This window comes from Oncorhynchus kisutch, linkage group LG9 (genome assembly GCF_002021735.2).
Source record: "Oncorhynchus kisutch isolate 150728-3 linkage group LG9, Okis_V2, whole genome shotgun sequence".
Classification (NCBI taxonomy): Eukaryota; Metazoa; Chordata; class Actinopteri; order Salmoniformes; family Salmonidae; genus Oncorhynchus; species Oncorhynchus kisutch.
The window spans coordinates 28,531,360-28,550,951 of record NC_034182.2 but is presented as its reverse complement, the minus strand read 5'-3'; the positions used below and the strand labels follow the sequence as shown (position 1 = coordinate 28,550,951).

Below are 19,592 nucleotides of genomic sequence, written 5' to 3'. Positions count from 1 at the left end.
ACTCTAGAGCTCTTTCAGAGGGACCATCGGTTTTTTTGTCACCTCCATGATCAAGGCCCTTCTCCCCCGATTGCTCAGTTTGGTCGGGCGGCCAGCTCTAGGAAGAGTCTTGGTGGTTCCAAACTTCTTCCATTTAAGAATGATGGCTGCCACTGTGCTCTTGGGGATCTTCAATGGTGCAGATTTTTTTGGGTACCCTTCCCCAGATCTGTGCCTCAACACAATCCTTCGACCTCATGGCTTGGTTTTTGCTCTGACATGCACTGTCCACTGTGGGACCTTATATAGACAAGTTTGTTTCTTTCCAAATCATGTCCAATCAATTTAATTTACCACAGGTGGACTCCAATCAAGTTGTAGAAACATCTCAAGGATGATCAATGGAAACAGGATGCACCTGAGCTCAATTTGAAGTCTCATAGCAAAGGGTCTGAATACTTATACAGGAAATACATTTTTGTGTTTTTATAAATTTGCAAACATTTCTAAACACCTTTTTTCACTTTGCGGTTAGGGGGTATTGTGTGTAGATTGATGAGGGGGAAAAAATAATAAGAATAAGGATGCAATGTGACAAAATGCGGAAAAAATCAAGGGGTGTGAATACTTTCCGAAGGCACTGTAGGTTCAAACAAGAGCTTAGCATAACACAGTGATAATTCTGTGGCAGAACTCTGCGGCAGAGACACATTTAGAAGCTCAGAGGGTGAGAGGGCATAAGGGATGGGAGGAAAAACAGTTTGGTTCTCGATTTCTCAGAACGAAAGAGCATAGTGCTACGTGAGGCTATGGTTAAGACTTCTGTGTGTGTCCTTATCCCAGGGATAATGCGACCTGTGGGGATACAAATTGAACTAGCTCGGAGGGAGAAAATGCCACGCTCAGCAGATAACCCTGACCTTTTGTAATAATGACAGCAAATCTTACCCTCCAAAATGCTCAAAAAATCCAGCCGGTCAGCTAATCAAGAGAGAATGTGTGTCATATCATGGAACTGTATGTCCGAGTGTACAATGCGCTTATTCTACTTGTGGCTGTTACTGTTTCAACTGAGATAGAATGAATTCTCCTGGTGAAGGACTTCACTATCATTGCCAATATTATGCAGATAAAATGCTCAATACCACAAGACACCACGTTGTACATCTTACTTTTACTCTTTTTTTTACTCTCTACTCGGTATCTTGTAACATAGGAGTTGCTGGTTTTCCCACTGTTGTTTTACACAATGGTTGCATGCAGTGTTCTCTTCTAATTTCATGTCAGTTTAGCAGTATTGATGTATGTAGCCTGTAACTTCAATATTTCTTCTTAAAATGAAAATATCCTGGTACCCTTCAATCAAGCCACTTCAAATCAAATCTTTAAGTCCTAATCTTCCTTGCATTTCAGGGTTTTGATTATGTTCTGAAATGTGGCAAAATCAACAATAACCGAGACACATTTTAATGCTGCCACCATTCACACTATGACCTAACGACATCCAGCTAGATGATCCATTCTGTGACTTCATCACATATCTCATGTCTACTTCCTGATTGACTGGGAATGTGCTGATTAGTATGTGTTAGTTCAGGGTGCATGATATGACCCTCCACTCTCCCTGTGAATAAGCAGGCTCCGGTGTCATATAGATTCTCTGTGGTTGTGATTTGGTTTCTCTCAAATAACTTCTGCTGACAAAAATTGAAACTTAAAAAATGTTACGAAACACAGCAAAGGAATGGTCTATGCAACATTTTATGTTGGGTCTATGCATAATTTTATGTTGGTTACATTGTATTATATTCAGGTGGTAGTGTATGTAGTTGTTGTTGTTTCTTACTTGATTTGGAAGGAAGACTGGTATTGCAGAATTTGTCCTTTGTTCCAGATTCCATCCCACACACAATCTCGTTGCTTCGAATACAACTACAGTAGGCTATGACTTGCAAACCCAGAGGGGTGTACAATGAGGAAATAAGCACAACACCACAATATGGAAACAGATTGCAGACTTGGCTCTGTTCAAAGACTTTACATTTATTATAATTTTTTGGTCCAATTTATGTATTTCTCAAGATGGTTGACAGAACAAACAAACTAGTTCCAGAGCACTGACTCACACACATGCACACAAACTCACTCTTACTTTCTCTTTATTTTTGTCTGTCTCACACACATACACAAACACAGTCCACCTACACTCCAAATTGGGCCCATTGAGTGAAATCAATAGTTTTGTTGGCTCCATCTTTCCCCCGCAGGTCGCACAATCATCCTCTCCACTCATCACATGGATGAGGCCGACATCTTGGGAGACCGCATTGCCATTATCTCTCACGGCAAGTTGTGTTGTTACGGCTCCTCCCTGTTCCTGAAAAAATACTTTGGCAGTGGCTACTACCTCACTCTGGTCAAGGCCGGAAATGAGCAAATTACCAACGAGCGCAGCGGAGTCAAGCAGGGCCAGGAGAAAGAGGTAAATGGAGTCGGGTGAAGATGCCCCTAGACACTGATCTTGGGTCAGTTTAGCATTTTAAGATTAAGGTTTGGAATAGGTGAGGGGTATCTGATCCTCAATCTGTACCTAGGGGAAACATCAGGAAACATCACACCAGACCAAGGTAAATACAAAACAAAACTGTGTGCTGCATTTTGCTGTCTGTTTTGGGACTAGGACATTTTGTTCTCGTGTTGTATTGATAACAAATCAATATGATTGCTAATAACAGTTGAAATAACAAAATTTAAAATGGTTCTCTATCTAGGAAATGATGGAGCTGGGTGAACTCCACACATGACACTTTGGTATCGAAAATGACAGATAAGCTAGTGTTACCCAGCAAAAAAAATCCCAACTTTTGTTTCATTTTGAGTGACTATGAGTTTTCACCATAGTTTCATTTAGTCAATGTGAGCTAAACATGTAACTCTGGTGCATATTTTCAATTACCCATTCATGATGTCTGATCCCACATTGGAAAACATCATGACACCAATCTATAATTCACCGATAATGGGGCAAGATGATTTGTTTGACTTTTTGCATCTGGCGGGAAGCACTCCAAAAGTAAGCTCTAAAACACATCAGCAACATTTGCCACACACTCCATTATCGACAAGGTTCCTGTGACTTTCCAGAGTGAAAGTTGCCCTCCCCTGTAATGATCTGTGTTTAGTCTCCCCCAGCATGAGAATTGGCAGACACCTCCGCACTGGATGATACTAATTGTCATGAGGGAGGGGGGGAACGAGTTTCTTGATCTAGCTCCTTGCAGTGCCTTGCACACGGTTTTAATCAATAGGAGCAAATTAACAAGATGCACCGATGCAAGCAGGGTTACAGCAATTACCATTAGTCTACAGGGCCTTTGTGGAGAGTGGAGTAATTTGTAAAAAAGAAGAAAAAAAAGAAAAAGATAAATAAATAATAGTAAGAACAAACAATCACATTTTGCGAAGAGAGCTTTAATGCTCCCCCAAAATGACTTGCTACATCAGCCCACTGGTGCAGACAGCAGCTAAGCATAAGCCTTAGGACTTGGCCTGTAGTTCTCATAAAAACCTAATTTAATGCTGCCCATTCTGTCCGTTGACTGGAAAGTTGTGCCAATGCTACCATCCAGGTTTCGAACTTGGGTCGCCTGCACCACTGTGTTATCACATTGAGCTAAATCTTAGGCATTAGCTTGGGATAGATAACACAAGTCTTCAGGTCTCTGGCCAGGTTACTCATTATATATGGGATTTTGTATTTGCTAAATTAAATGAGTTTATATCATGAACTCATGATACGATGGTTAAGTGAATAATATGATACATGTGCGGTGTCCATATTAGGATAGCCTCAGTCTTAGTATGACTTCTTCCAATCTCAGCAGGCCTGCTGAGGCTGCCCTAATATGGGCAACTTATACAGTTTATGATGGTTTGTAGTGGATCCCCCTTACAACTTCTCGGTATATGGTAAGTACAGCATCTGTTGGTGCTGACAGCCAAACTTAGCTCTAATGAAACACTAACGAGTTGGATCACTGTGGTAATTCCATTAATATGAGGGAGAATTGTGGAGGTGATAATCAGTCTGAGAGCTCTACCGTAATGATGAATACTTTAACATTTCTCTCTAATAGGAGACAGATGAGACCTTGAGGAGAACCAGTCTGGATGAAGGGATTGCAAGCCAGAACTGGAGCAACTCTGACCCCACAGGTAGAACCAGCAATAACACCACCTAATTTATCCATACTATATTTGGCTATATCCAAACTAATAATTGAATTGAATAAATGACTAGAAGTCCTACTGAGACTGAGGCTGTCCTAATATGAACACCATACATACATCTATTATTTGCTCAGCCAACATATCATGAGTTCATGATAGTGCTTTTTCAAGTACTCAAAGTGGAACTGAGAGAGTTTGAGCTTCTTTACAGGTTTTTTTATTTTACCTTTATTTTACTAGGCAAGTCAGTTAAGAACAAATTCTTATTTTCAATGACGGCCTAGGAACAGTGGGTTAACTGCCTGTTCAGGGGCAGAACGACAGATTTGTACCTTGTCAGCTAGGGGATTTGAACTTGCAACCTTTCGGTTACTAGTCCAACGCTCTAACCACTAGGCTACCCTGCCGCCCCAGATACAAAACAGACAATCATAATATCATTCAAATATATCAAATTTGTATTTTATCCTACATAACCAATTATATAAGAGGTTTTAAAAATAGGTTCTATTTGCCTAAGCGTTTCATGACGTACACTAAGGCATTGTTGGCAGAGTAGATGGATGCATGATATAATTCACCAATGCATTTCTTGGTAGTCCAAAAAATGGTACATTGTTTGCTGCCTCCATTCAGGATGCACTGTTTCAGTTTCATTGACTCAATATTTTGGACAAAAACAGACTAATTTAACTAAGGCTGGGAATGTCAATACAATCAAACTAGCAAAGGCAATGACCATAAGGCAGTCATAACGTGGCTCATGTCATTGGAGGAGTGGGTGAGTGAGTGACTTTTCCCCTCATATCATTCTTCGGTGCCTATACACAGCTAGAGATGCAGGTGTCCTTTGGTTAGCTAGCAAGAACCTGAACGACTGTGTTATACAGTTAACATATCTCTTGCATTCGCAAATTCACTCTGGCTATTTACTCTGATTTCAGAGCACTCTTGTCTGTGTGCCAGAGCGCAGAATAACTGATGAATTTATGAATGCGCAACAGCCGCTGAATAGTAAACATAGGCAAAAAAGTAGTCACGAATGCTCTAGATAACATGTAAACAGTCTAACAAGCTCTGCTAGGGCGAGTAAAATGGTCAGTGAGATGTTCTCTCATTTGTGTCTGGAATTAGCTAGCTAGCAAGCTAGCCAACTTTAGCCAGTTAGCTTGGGTGCTTGGTTGGGACAAGGTAAGCTGCAGGAGGATGAGTAGGCTACAATTCCCCATCGTTTATCAGTGTAATTTTTGACGGCCAACAAGCGGAAAAGGTTTGAGAGGGTTTATCTACTGTTCCTTACTGAGATTTTAGCTCATCTTGCTCAGGCTAGCATCAGTTGTTGATATTGTTGTTGTTGATGTGCATAACTGAGGGAGAGAGAGCCTACCTTTCATGGTTGTTTGATCAATAGGATTGTAAAGTTACCAAATGTAAATGGACTCCCGTGGTGTTTACATGTTTTCAGAAATCCATTCAGGTGTATTTTGTGGCTTTTGGCAAATGCGTTGTAATGATCTAAAGTCAAGCTGTTGCAACTGCCTTCCACTTTAAAATTGGACTTTGTGGATCTCACCACCACACATCAGCTATCACAGGAAAGAGAGAAGAAGGAGGGGCTAAAAGTCTGACTCCGGCTGTAGAATGTCATGTCAGCAGTTGATTGTCTGCTCCTGTTCAGGTGACAGTGACATATCTAAGTACTCTAGTCCTCTCTCTCTCTCACTCACTCACTCACTCACTCACTCACTCACTCACTCACTCACTCACTCACTCACTCACTCACTCACTCACTCACACTCAGAGATCTGTGACAGTAGCTAGTGGGTCTTATTTCCCAACCAGAGTCAGTACTGACCAGAGGCCTAATCAGTAGTAGAGCAGCCTTGGTCTTTTAAATTCAATTTTCGACTTGGAATCATGATCAAGGATCAAAGCACTTGGATGGGGGACTGGATTGTACATATCATGTGGAAAAAAGACTGGATTTCTATTGATGATGAGCGTAAGGGTGAGAGTGAGTGTGACGGTGGGAGTGAGGGTGAGTATGTATGAATATAATGACATGGCTTCATTTGAATCCATAACCAAACTACCTAAAACAACACAGCGTAACTTTAAAACACAGCGACCTTCCAAATATATATTAAATCACATTCCCTCTATAGAACTGTCTGTGTATGTCATTTGTAGACTTAAACACCACACAGTTGTACATGACAAATATACAGTACAGCATGTGACAAATAAACTCAGCAAAAAAAGAAACATCCCTTTTTCAGGACCCTGTCTTTCAAAGATAATTCGTAAAAATCCAAATAACTTCACAGATCTTCATTGTAAAGGGTTTAAACACTGTCTCCCATGGTTGTTCAATGAACCATAAATAATTAATGAACATGCACCAGTCGAACGGTCGAAAAAAGAGCTTACAGACGGTAGGCAATTAAGGTCACAGTTATGAAAACTTAGGATACTAAAGAGGTCTTTCTACTGAGTCTGAAAAAACCCACAAGAAAGATGCCCAGGGTCCCTGCTCATCTGCGTGAATGTGCCTTAGGCATGCTGCAAGGAGGCACGAGGACTGCAGATGTGGCCAGGGCAATAAATTGCAATGTCCCTACTGTGAGACACCTAAGACAGCGCTACAGGGAGACAGGACGGACAGCTGATCGTCCTCGCAGTGGCAGACCCTTGTAACAACACCTGCACAGGATCGGTATATCCGAACATCACGCCTGCGGGACAGGTACAGGATGGCAACAAGGGGAAGACATCCTCCTCTCTCATGTGGTACCCTTCCTGCTGGCTCATCCTGACATGACGCTCCAGCATGACAATGCCACCAGCCATACTGCTTGTTCTGTGCGTGATTTCTTGCAAGACAGGAATGTCAGTGTTCTGCCATGGCCAGCGAAGAGTCCAGATCTCAATCCCATTGAGCACATCTTGGACCTGTTGGATCGGAGGGTGAGGGCTAGGGCCATTGCCCCTAGAAATGTCTGTGAACTTGCAGGTGCCTTGGTGGAAGAGAGGGGTAACATCTCAAAGCAAGAACTGGCAAATCTGGTGCAGTCCATGAGGAGGAGATGCACTGCAGTACTTAATGCAGCTGTTGGCCACACCAGATACTGACTGTTACTTTTGATTTTGACTCCCCTTTGTTCAGGGACACATTATTCCATTTCTGTTAGTCACATGTCAGTAGAACTTGTTCAGTTCATGTCTAAGTTGTTGAATCTTGTTATGTTCATACAAATATTTACACATGTTAAGTTTGCTGAAAATATACGCAGTTGACAGTGAGAGGACGTTTATTTATTTGCTGAGTTTATATCATAATTCAAACAATGACAACCCCTTTTTATTACAACTAAACTACACACAAGTAGTTAAGCCAAATGTGTGAAGGCGATCCGGTTTCTGACCTCCTCATAAAGCCATGGTCTCACTTGGTTAAGCAGCTGTAGTTATATATGCCAGCAGCATACCACCCTGCATCCCACTGCTGGCTTGACTCTGATGCTTAGCAGGGTTGGTCCCTGGATGGGAGACCAGATGCTGCTATAAGTAGTGTTGGAGGGGCAGTAGGAGGCACTCTTTCCTCTGGTCTAATAAAGTATCACAATGCTCCAGGGCAGAGATGGGGGACATTGCAGGGTGCCGTCTATCGCATGTGATGTTAAACGGGTGTCATGACTCTCTGTGTTCACTAAAGATCCCATGACACTTATTGTAAGAGTAGGAGTTTTAACCCTGGTGTCCTGGCTAAATTCACAATTTTTTCACCTTATTTAACCAGGTAGGCCAGTTGAGAACAAGATCTCATTTACAACTGCGACCTGGCCAAGATAAAGCAAAGCAGTGCGAGAAAAACAACAACACAGAGTTGCACATGGGATAAACAAACGTACTGTCAATAACACAATAATCATAATCACCTAATCATCCACAGCCTCCAATTGGCTCATTCATCCCCTGTAACTATTCCCCTGGCTGTTGCTGTAAGTGAGAATGTATTCTCAGTCAACTTACCTGGCAAAATATATATATATAAAAATCAATTCGAGGTGGTGATGTTTTCTTGGGCTGCATCCCAAATGAAACCTTGTTCCTTATGTACTTATGATCATTTGAGATTTGGTCTTTAGATATCGTGATGATGATAATAATAAATTACCTTTTATAGTGCTTTTAATTACAATCTCAAAGCGCTTATGATGAGGAACTAACAAGATACAGCAATTTTGGTCTCTCTTTGGAGATTTTGAAATCTTCCATAGCTATGTTTTGCCGGTTTATGCAAAACTCAAAAAACCTAGTGTCCCTTAACTCTGATTATGACCCTTGATGAGAAACAGATTCACCACTTTTGAAAAAGTAAATATGTGGTATAACTATTTGTTGTTGTCCCCAATGATTCTAAATGCAGTGTATTCACTTTTAAAAGCTGTTGGGGCTAGGGGGCAGCATTTTCACTTTTGGATGAAAGGCGTGCCCAGAGTAAACTGCCTCCTACTCTTTCCCAGATGGGAATATATGCATATTATTATTACTGGTGGATAGAAAACACACTGAAGTTTCTAAAACTGTTTGAATTATGTCTGTGAGTATAACAGAACTCATATGGCAGACAAAAATCTGAGAAGAAATCCAAACAGGAAGTGAGAACTCAATTTTGAAAACAGTGCCATTTGATGTCCATCTTAAATATGGATGAGCATGCACTTCCTAGGGCTTCCACAAGATGTCACTGTCTTTAGATTCTGGTTGTATGATTCTACTAGAAAGGAGGGGCTCATAATAGCTCTTTGAGTAGGTGGTCTGGCAGAAAGCCTCGGTCTCATTGCGCGCGGTCACGAGAGAGTGTTCTTGCGTTCCAATGCGTTTCTTCAGACAATGAAATTCTCCGGTTGGAACCTTATTGCTGATTAGTGTTTAAAACATCCTAAATATGGATTGCATACATCATTTGACTTGTTTCTACGACCTGTAATGGAACTTTTTGAGTTTTTGTCTGGAGGAATTGCTCGTGCTTTTTGAGGATTGAATGCTGGGCTGAACAAGCTAACAACAAGTGGCTAAATGATGGGCTTTTTGGAACTTTATGGAACAAATCAGTCCTTTATTGTCGAACTGGAATTCCTGGAACTGCCTTCTGATGAAGATAGTCAAAGGTAAGTGAATATTTATAGTGTTTTTTGTAGCTTCTGTTGACGCCAAAATGGCAGCTATTTCTCTGGGTTCTGAGCGCCGTTCTCAGATTATTCTTTTTCTGTAAAGTTTTTTTAAAAATCTGACACAGTGGTTGCATAGAGGATACGTTTATCTTTAATTCTGTGAATAACACTTGCATCTTTTATCAATGTTTATTGTGAGTATTTCTGCAAAATCACCGGATGTTTTGGAATCAAAACATTACTGCATGTAACGCGCTAATGTAAACTGAGATTTTTATATATATTGCACATTATCGAACAAAACACACAATACATGTATAACATGATGTCCTATGAGTGTCATCTGATGGAGATAATCAAAGGTTAGTGATTCATTTTATCTATGCAGTCACATTTATGCTTTTGTGACTGTGAGAAATCGCTGTGTGTGTTTTTGAATTTGGTGGTCATCTAACATAAATATATGTTGTGTTTTTGCTGTAGAACATTTTGAAAATTGGACACGATGGGTAGATTAACAAGATGTCTGTCTTTCATTTGCTCTATTGGACTTGTTAATGTGTGAAAGTTAAATATTTCTAAAGAATATTTTTTTCAGCTGAATGGGAGGGGGTGTTCTCTTTAGGGAACTCCTTGTGCCCCTAGCCCCAACAGGTTTTAAATATGTCAATTGAAATACAGGTAACTGCCAAAATAAAGGAAACACCAACATAAGGTGTCTTAAAAGGACTTTGGGCCACCACGAGCTGCAGAACAGCTACAATGCACCTTAGCATAGATTCTACAAGTGTCTGGAACTCTACTGGAGGGATGTGACACCATGGTAACCAAAATATTGGGCAACTGGGCATTTTTTTACATGACCCTAAGCATGATGGGATGTTAACTGCTTAATTAACTCAGAAACCACACCTGTGTGGAAGCACCGGCTTTCAATATACTTTGAATCCCTAATTTAAGCGTTTATTTTATTTTGGCAGTTACCATACATGAAGCACAACAATATGACATAACAATAAGATATTGTTGTTTCTGTATTTCCTTTTCATACATCCATGTCGTCCTTCCTGTTTCACTTCACCATGTAGAGCTTACAGCTGTCAGTAAGCTGGTGCGTCGGCATGTTCCAGAGGCAGTGTTCCTGGAAAGCATCGGCCAGGAGATCACCTACATCCTGCCTTACAGCGGGGCCAAGGATGGCACCTTCGCCCTCCTTTTCAAAGAGCTGGACCTGGAGATGGCTGACATTGGCTTCACCAACTACGGCATCTCGGATACCACACTAGAGGAGGTATGAGGCGGACGAAACACACACACACACGCATGTACGCAGGCATCACATACACAGACTCGCACACAAGCTTCACATGCAAGTGCATACACACGCACACGTATACACACTGCATTGTTGGGTTTAGAGCTTGCAAGAAAGGCATTTCACTGTACAGTCGTGGCCGAAAGTTTTGAGAATGACACAAATATTCATTTTCACAGTCTGCTGCCTGAGTTTGTATGATGGCAATTTGCATATACTCCAGAATGTTATGAAGAGTGATCAGATGAATTGCAATTAATTGCAAAGTCCCTCTTTGACATGCAAATGAACTGAATCCCCCAAAAACATGTCCACTGCATTTCAACCCTGCCACAAAAGGACCAGCTGACATCATGTCAGTGATTCTCTCTTTAATTAACACAGGTGTGAGTGTTGACGAGGACAAGGCTGGAGATCACTCTGTCATGCTGATTGAGTTCGAATAACAGACTGGAAGCTTCAAAAGGAGGGTGGTGCTTGGAATCATTGTTCTTCCTCTGTCAACCATGGTTACCTGGAAGGAAACACGTGCCGTCATCATTGCATTGCACAAAAAGGGCTTCACAGGCAAGGATATTGTTGCCAGTAAGATTGCACTTAATTCAACCATTTATCGGATCATCAAGAACTTCAAGGAGAGCAGTTCAATTGTTGTGAAGAAGGCTTCAGGGTGCCGAAGAAAGTCCAGCAGGCGCCAGGACCGTCTCCTAAAGTTGTACCTTCTCTGCTATGCAATCTGGTTTCAGAGCTGGTCATGGGTGCACAACTCAGCCACGATCAAGGTCCTAAACGATATCATAACCGCCATCGATAAGAGTACTTACCGTGCAGCCGTATTCATCGACCTGGCCAAGGCTTTTGACTGTCAATCACCACATTCTTATCGGCAGCCTCAACAGACTCAACGGCAGACTCCAGCATCACTACTATGGACGATTCTGACATAGAATATGTGGACAACTACAAATACCTAGGTGTCTGGTTAGACTGTAAACTCTCCTTTCAGACTCACATTAAGCCTCTCCAATCCAAAATTAAATCTAGAATAGGCTTTCTATTTCGCAAAACATACCCTTGTAAAAATGACCATCCTACTGATCCTCGACTTCTGCGATATAATTTATAAAATAGGGTGGGTAGCCTCCAACACTCTACTCAACAAATTGGGTCCACTCTATCACAGTGCCATCCGTTTTGTCACCAAAGCCACTGCGACCTGTACGCACTCGTTGGCTGGCCATCGCTTCATACTCGTCGCCAAACCCACTGGCTACAGGTCATCTACAAATGTCTGCTAGGTAAAGCCCCACCTTATCTCAGCTCACTGGTCACCATAGCAGCACCCACTCGTAGCACGCGCTACAGCAGGGATATCTCACTGGTCACCCCCAAATCCAATTCCTCATTTGGCCGCTTTCCTTCCAGTTCTCTGCTGCCAATGACTGGAACGAACTGCAAAAATCACTGAAGCTGGAGACTTATCTCCTTCACTAGCTTTAAGCACCAGCTGTCAGAGCAGCTCACAGATCACTGTACCTGTACATAGCCCAACTAGCTACCTCATCACCGTACTGTATTTATTTATTTATCTTGCTCTTTTGCACCCCAGTATCTCTACTTGCACATTCATCTTCTGCACATCTACCATTCCAGTGTTTAATTGCTATATTGTAATTACTTCGCCACCATGGCCTATTTATTGCCTTACCTCCCTTATCTTACCTCATTTGCACTCACTGTATATAGACTTTTTGTTTTATTTTTTTATACTGTATTATTGACTGTATGTTTGTTTATTCCATGTGTAACTCTGTGTTGTTGTATGTGTCGAACTACTGTGCTTTATCTTGGCCAGGTCACAGTTGTAAATAATTACTTGTTCTCAAATAGCCTACCTGGTTAAATAAAGGTGAAATAAAAAAATTCAGCTGCGGGATCGGGGCTCCACCAGTACAGAGCTTGCTCAGGAATGGCAGCAGGCAGGTGTGAGTGCATCTGCATGCACAGTGAGGCGAAGACTTTTGGAATATGGCCTTGTGTCAAGAAGGGCAGCAAAGAAGCCAGTTCTCTCCAGGAAAAACTTCAGGGACAGACTGATATTCTGCAAAAGGTACAGGGAGGTGCTGAGGACTGGTGTAAAGTAATTTTCTCTATTGAATCCCCTTTCCGATTGTTTTGTGGCATCCGGAAAAAAAGCTTGTCCGGAGAAGACAAGGTGAGCTCTACCATCAGTTCTGTGTCATGCCAACAGTAAAGCATCCTGAGACCATTCATTTGTGGGGTCGCTTCTCAGCCAAGGGAGTGGGCTCACTCACAACTTTGCCTAAGAACACAGCCATGGATAAAGAATGGTACCAACACATCCTCCGAGAGCAGCTTCCCCCAACCATCCAGGAACAGTTTGGTGAGGAATAATGCCTTTTCCAGCATGATGGAGCACCTTGCCATACGGCAAAAGTGATAACTAAGTGGCTTGGGGTACAAAACATCGATATTTTGGGTCCATGGCCAGGAAACTCCCCAGACCTTAATCCCATTGAGAACTTGTGGTCAACCCTCAAAAGGCGGGTGGACAAACAAAAAAACACTAATTCTGACAAACTCCAAGCATTGATTATGCAAGAATGGGCTCCCATCAGTCAGGATGTGGCCCAGAAGTTAATTGACAGTGTAGTATCTGGGATCTACATCTGTTTATATTAGTTACTGTGCTGTTACTAAGCAGTAATGCATTACGGCAGTGTTACGTTACTACACCTAATAGGAAATGCACATGCGCACTGGGGTGCCGCGAACTGTAGAGCTGTAGAACCCCTGTAGAGGGTTTTGGACTAAACAAAAACTAACTGTACTCCCGTCTCCTGCCTGGTCATTTCTCCACAACACAAATATTACAGTGGCGACGAGGTGATTAAACTACATAAACGGACATTGCTTGAAGGGAAGAATGTTGCGTGAGTAATGAAACTCAAAATAATTATGTAATTCGTCAGTTATTTTTTATTTTCTTTCGCCAGTATAGAAGGCTAACCACTGCTAGCACTGCTAGTACAGTATTCAGGAGCTGCCAAGTAGCAAGAGTCCAGAATAGCGACACCGCCCTCTGGTGGTTAAATTTTAAAAAACTGTCTCATTGAACCCATTGAAATTAGGCGATCTCAGTGGAGAAATATTGGCAAGAAGAAAGAAAAAAGGAAGAAGGGACGTAACACGGTGTGTACATTAATACAAATGAGTGCAGTGAATGAAGTAATTGCAGAAACTTCTGAAGTGAAGAAGTAGATGAATATTCAGAAAATTAAGGAATATAAGGACACTGAACAATTAACTGTGAAAATGGCAACCATTGGTCGAGTACCAGAGTTTGAGGCTACAAAAGAGGATTTTGATTCCTATTTGGAGCGTTTTGAGCGTTGGCTGGCTGCAAATGAAATCAAAGATGGAAAGAAAGTATTTCTCAGTGTTTTGGGTCCAACTGAGTATGGATTGCTGAAAGGTCTCATTGAACCAATGAAAGCAGTGGAGTTGAACTATGCAGAACTGACTGAAACTCTTTCAAGGTATTTCAAGTCTAAGCCAATTCTCATTGCAGAACGTTTCAGATTTTACCAACGTCACCAGAGTCAAGGGGAAACCGTGGCTGACTACATCCTTGCTTTGAAAAGGCTGGCAAGTACATGTGAGTTTGCACGATTTCTTGATGATGCTCTCCGGGACAAGTTTGTATGTGGTCTCACAGGTGAAGCATATCACAGAAGGCTCCTGTCAGAGAAGGACCTGACCTTTAAGAAAGCCTGTGATATAGCACTTGGACTCGAGCTTGCCCACAGGGATACTATTGAGCTATCGGGACATGCAGAACGTCAGAAAGGTGTTCACAAGGTCAGTGATGCACGTGGTGAAAAAGCTCACAAAGGTCACACTTTTTTCAGTCCCGTCCTCAAGGTTACACAAGAACAAAGCAGCCCACATCTCAAAGGTCTAAGCCAAGTTGCTACAGATGTGGGGGAGATAATCATCAGCACAGTGAATGTCGATTCCATAATGAAAAGTGCCACAATTGTGGAAAGGTTGGACATTTACAGAGAGTGTGTAAAGCCTCGAAACGCACAGCAAGAGCGCACAAAGTGTCAGACGCAGCACAAGAAGAGGAAGGTACAACTGAAACAGTAGTGGAACTGTTCACAGTGTACACAGCTCAACAACTAAAAGATAGATTCCATCTCAACATGGAGTTAGCGGGAAAACCAGTAAAAATGCAGCTGGACACTGGAGTGTCTGTATCTCTGGTCCCAGAGAGACTCTACAAAGAAAAACTGAAAGAGTGCCCTCTAAGGCCCGCGTCCATCCGCCTTTCTTCATACACTGGTGACACTATTCCTGTGTTAGGGCAGATCCAGGTACCAGTCCGGTATGAGGGGAAGGAGTGGACGCTACCGCTTGTCATTGTTAAAGGAGAAAAATCAGCCTTGTTAGGCAGAAACTGGCTACAAAAGATCAAGTTGAACTGGGGAGAAATCTTCAGTCTCAGAAATGACAAACCAGTGAGTCAGGCTACACTCACTAACATGCTGGAGACGCACAAAGAACTTTTCAAAGATGGCTACGGTGAAATACAAGACTTCACAGCAAAAGTCAGAGTGTAAGAAGGAACCAAGCCTATCTTTCACAAACCACATCCGGTTCCCTATGCTCTTAAGGAAGCAGTAGAGAAGGAACTGGAACGCCTACAGAAGAATAACATAATCACGAAAGTAGCGAGGAGCGACTGGGCCGCTCCGATTGTTGTAGTCCCAAAGAAAGACAAGACCGTCAGAATGTGCGGTGACTACAAGGTCACAGTAAATCGCTACATACTACCAGAGGAATATCCACTACCAAACGCTGAAGATCTGTTTGCCACTCTAGCTGGTGGGAAGGTTTTCAGTAAGCTGGACCTGGCATTCGCTTATCAGCAACTGAAGCTGGATCCGGAGTCAGAACCGTATCTGACCATCAATACACACAAGGGGCTATTCAGATTCAATCGCTTGGCCTATGGAATCTCGACAGCTCCAGCGATATTCCAACAAACAATGGATCAGATCTTGGACGGTATAGACCATGTTGTGTGCTTCATGGACGACATCCTCGTGTCAGCACCAACCATTGGAGAGCACCTTGTAGTGCTGGACAAAGTGATGTCAAGACTGGAGAAATACGGAGTGAGAATGAAACGCAGCAAGTGTGAGTTCCTCCAGGACTCAGTGGAGTATCTCGGATACAAGATTGATGCACAAGGCCTGCACCCAACCAACAGCAAGGTGGAAGCAATCGTAAACGCTCCAGCACCCACAAATATCTCAGAGCTGAGGTCATTTTTGGGGCTCCTGAACTATTACGGAAAGTTTGTGGCAAACTTGTCCACATTGTTGCATCCGCTTCACCAACTGCTGCAGGCCGATACAAAGTGGAATTGGTCCCCTAAAGAGCAAGTGGCTTGCCCACTATAACACAGAGATGAAGCTGAGACTCGCGTGTGATGCATCTCCATACGGAGTAGGAGCCGTCATCTCACATGTTCTACCGTCAGGTGAAGAACACCCTATTGCATTTGCATCACGGACTCTGTCACCAAGTGAGAAAAATTACGCTCAAATTGAGAAGGAAGCCCTGAGCATAATATTCGGAGTGAAGAAGTTTCACAAATACCTCTACGGAAGGAAGTTCCAACTGCTGACAGATCACAAGCCTCTGTTGGCCATCCTTGGACCAAAATCAGCTATACCAACCCTTGCTGCACTTCGAATGCAACGTTGGACTCTGATATTGTTAGCCTACGACTACGAGATTGAGTACAGACGATCCAGTGATCACGCAAATGCCGATGCACTATCAAGACTACCATGCAATAGTGACTCCGACAGTGAAGATGATAGAGCAGTCTTCCAGATCTCTCTCATTGATGAACTGCCCATATCTGCTTCTGACATAGCAGAGGAAACAAGGAAAGACCCAGTGCTTTCCAAAGTCTTGGACTTAACATTAGGCGGTTGGCAAACCTTCGTAAATGACGATAACCTTCGTCCATTCATCGACAAGAAAGACCAGTTGTCCACTGATCAAGGGTGTGTTCTGTGGGGATCAAGGGTGGTGGTACCTCACAAATTCCAGAGGAGACTGCTATCTGACCTGCATGAGGGACATCCAGGGATCACTCGAATGAAAGCACTCGCTCGCAGTTATCTGTGGTGGCCTGGACTGGATCAGGACATTCAACAGCATGTAGGCCACTGCTCACCTTGTGAAGCTGTTCGCAACAAGCCTGCTGCTGCGCCTCTTCATCCATGGTCCTGGGCTGCTACACCTTGGGAACGCATCCATGTGGATTACACCGAAATTGACAAGCAACATTTCCTTGTTGTCGTCGATGTCCATTCCAAGTGGATGGAAGTGTTCCCTACTCAACTGACCACAGCTGAGAAGACCATCAATCTTCTCAGACATTTGTTTGCATCCTTTGGACTAGTCAAGGAGCTCGTATCGGAAAATGGCCCTCCGTTCACGTCAAACGATTTTGAAATGTTTCTCAAGAACAACGGAGTAAGGCACATCCTGTCACCACCTTACCATCCGGCATCAAACGGAGCAGCGGAGAGAGCCGTGCAAACCTTTAAGAAGGCCTGGACTAGACTCGAGGTTCAGTCTGTGCCCGTCCACCAAAGGCTTCCCCGGTTCCTGTTTACTTACCGTAACACCCCACACACAGTAACGGAATGTACACCAGCTGAACTGTTTCTGAAACGCCAACCACGTACCCGCCTGACATTGTTGAAACCAGACCTGTCAAGCACTGTGGCAAAGCACCAGCTACAGCAGAAGAAAGCTCATGACAGACACTCAAAGACTGTCAGAGAATTCAAAGAGGAAGAGAGGGTGATGGTACGTGATTTCAGACACCCTAAGCGCCTGTGGAACTCAGGTGTGATCTTGGAACGCAGAGGACTTACCAAGTCCAAATTGGTCATCGACAGGTCAACGTTCATGTGGATCATCTGCTACGGTCCAACGCCCCAGCAGAGACATGCCGAGAGAACAAGAACAATAACGACCCCCAGGACTATTCTCCTGACTGTGGACGTACGGGAGAGACAGAGTCTGACCTTCCACCCGAACCTGGCCCACCACAGGAAGCCCAGGAGGAGCGGAGATATCCTATTCGACAGCGAAGGGCACCTCAAAAGCTTGACCTGTGAGTTGAGCTGGTTAAGGAGGTAACAGACAGTAAAACAAACACTTTAATATGTCCTAGATAAAAGGAAAGAAAAAGGACATTACCTGGGTTAGTTATTAGGACACAAACTCCATCTTCGGGGCAGAATAATCCCCTGGATTTGTGCTGGGCTCTGAAAAGTCTGCTTCAACCCAGTAGTTGAAAAATGTTTAAGAATGCATTGTTCAGATATTGCATTAGTAGTTACCTAACATATTTACCTTGTTCTCTGGGAGTTAAACACTATGGGGGAGGAGTGTAGTATCTGGGATCTACATCTGTTTATATTAGTTACTGTGCTGTTACTAAGCAGTAATGCATTACGGCAGTGTTACGTTACTACACCTAATAGGAAATGCACATGCGCACTGGGGTGCCGCGAACTGTAGAGCACGAGGGGTTTTGGACTAAACAAAAACTAACTGTACTCCCGTCTCCTGCCTGGTCATTTCTCCACAACACAAATATTACAGACAGCATGCCAGGGCAGATTGCAGAGGTCTTGAAAAAGAAGGGTCAACATTGCAAATATTGACACTTTGCATCAACTTCATGTAGTTGTCAATAAAAGCCTTTGACACTTATGAAATGCTTGTAATTATACTACAGTATTCCATAGTAACATCTGACAAAAATATCTAAAGACACTGAAGCAGCAAACTTTGTGAAAATTTATATTTGTGTCATTCTCAAAACCTTTGGCCACGACTGTACTTTAAAACTTGAAACACACACACACACACACACACACACACACACACACACACACACACACACTGCTCTCTCCTGAACAAACCAAATGCTTAGTATGCCAAGGATAGTGTTGGATTATGTCTGTAGGCAGGCACATACCACTAAGTTACTGTTGTCAAACACAACTAATATGTCTCAGAAATTTTTGTCAGATGAAGATGCCCTGCGGGCATTGTGAATAATTCCTTTTCAACGTATCACATTCAGACACAAGGTTATGCTGGTGGAGTCTACTGCATATATCTACTTAGAGAAGGGAGATTAGATGTCAGTTGGTGGTATTTCTTTGTGTGTGTGTGTGTGTGTGTGTGTGTGTGTGTGTGTGTGTGTGTGTGTGTGTGTGTGTGTGTGTGTGTGCGTGCGTGTGTGTGTGTATGTGCTACTAGTGCGCGGGTCCAGTGGTGGAGAAAGTACTCATTTGTCATATTTGAGTAATACATTTGAGTAATCAATAATAAATAAATACCTTATTTGGTTTTAAATATACTTAAGTATCAAAAGTTAATGGAATTGCTAAAATATACTAAAGTTTTAACAGTAAAAGTATTAATAATTTTTAATTCCTTACATTATGCACACCAGACTGCACAATTTCCCGTTTTTTATTCATTTACAGATAGCCAGGGGCACTCTACAACACTCAGACATGAATTTATAAACAAAGCATTTGTGTTTAGTGAGTCCGCCAGATCAGAGGCATTGGGATGACCAGGGATGTTCTCTTGATAAGTGTGTGAATTGGACCATCTTCCTGTCAAAATGTAACGACTACTTTTTGGTGTCAGTAAAAAGTACATTATTGGAGTAAAAAGTACATAATTTTGCACGCCCAATTTTTCAGTTTTTGATTTATTAAAAAAGTTTGAAATATCCAATAAATGTCGTT

The 19,592-nt window shown here is 42.6% G+C and overlaps 1 protein-coding gene across 2 annotated transcripts in view; it reads left to right on the top strand.

Moving 5' to 3' along the window:
- Positions 1–19,592, top strand: part of LOC109896499 (phospholipid-transporting ATPase ABCA1-like) — a 296,174-nt gene that overhangs the window by 138,396 nt on the left and 138,186 nt on the right. The window contains exons 23-26 of one of the 2 annotated variants that reach the window (XM_031832340.1): positions 2,247–2,461; positions 2,574–2,606; positions 4,116–4,194; positions 10,475–10,677. In XM_031832340.1, coding sequence (XP_031688200.1) covers positions 2,247–2,461; positions 2,574–2,606; positions 4,116–4,194; positions 10,475–10,677 — 530 coding nt within the window. The remainder of the gene's footprint in view (positions 1–2,246; positions 2,462–2,573; positions 2,607–4,115; positions 4,195–10,474; positions 10,678–19,592) is intronic. The other variant, XM_031832341.1, reaches the window with a different exon arrangement.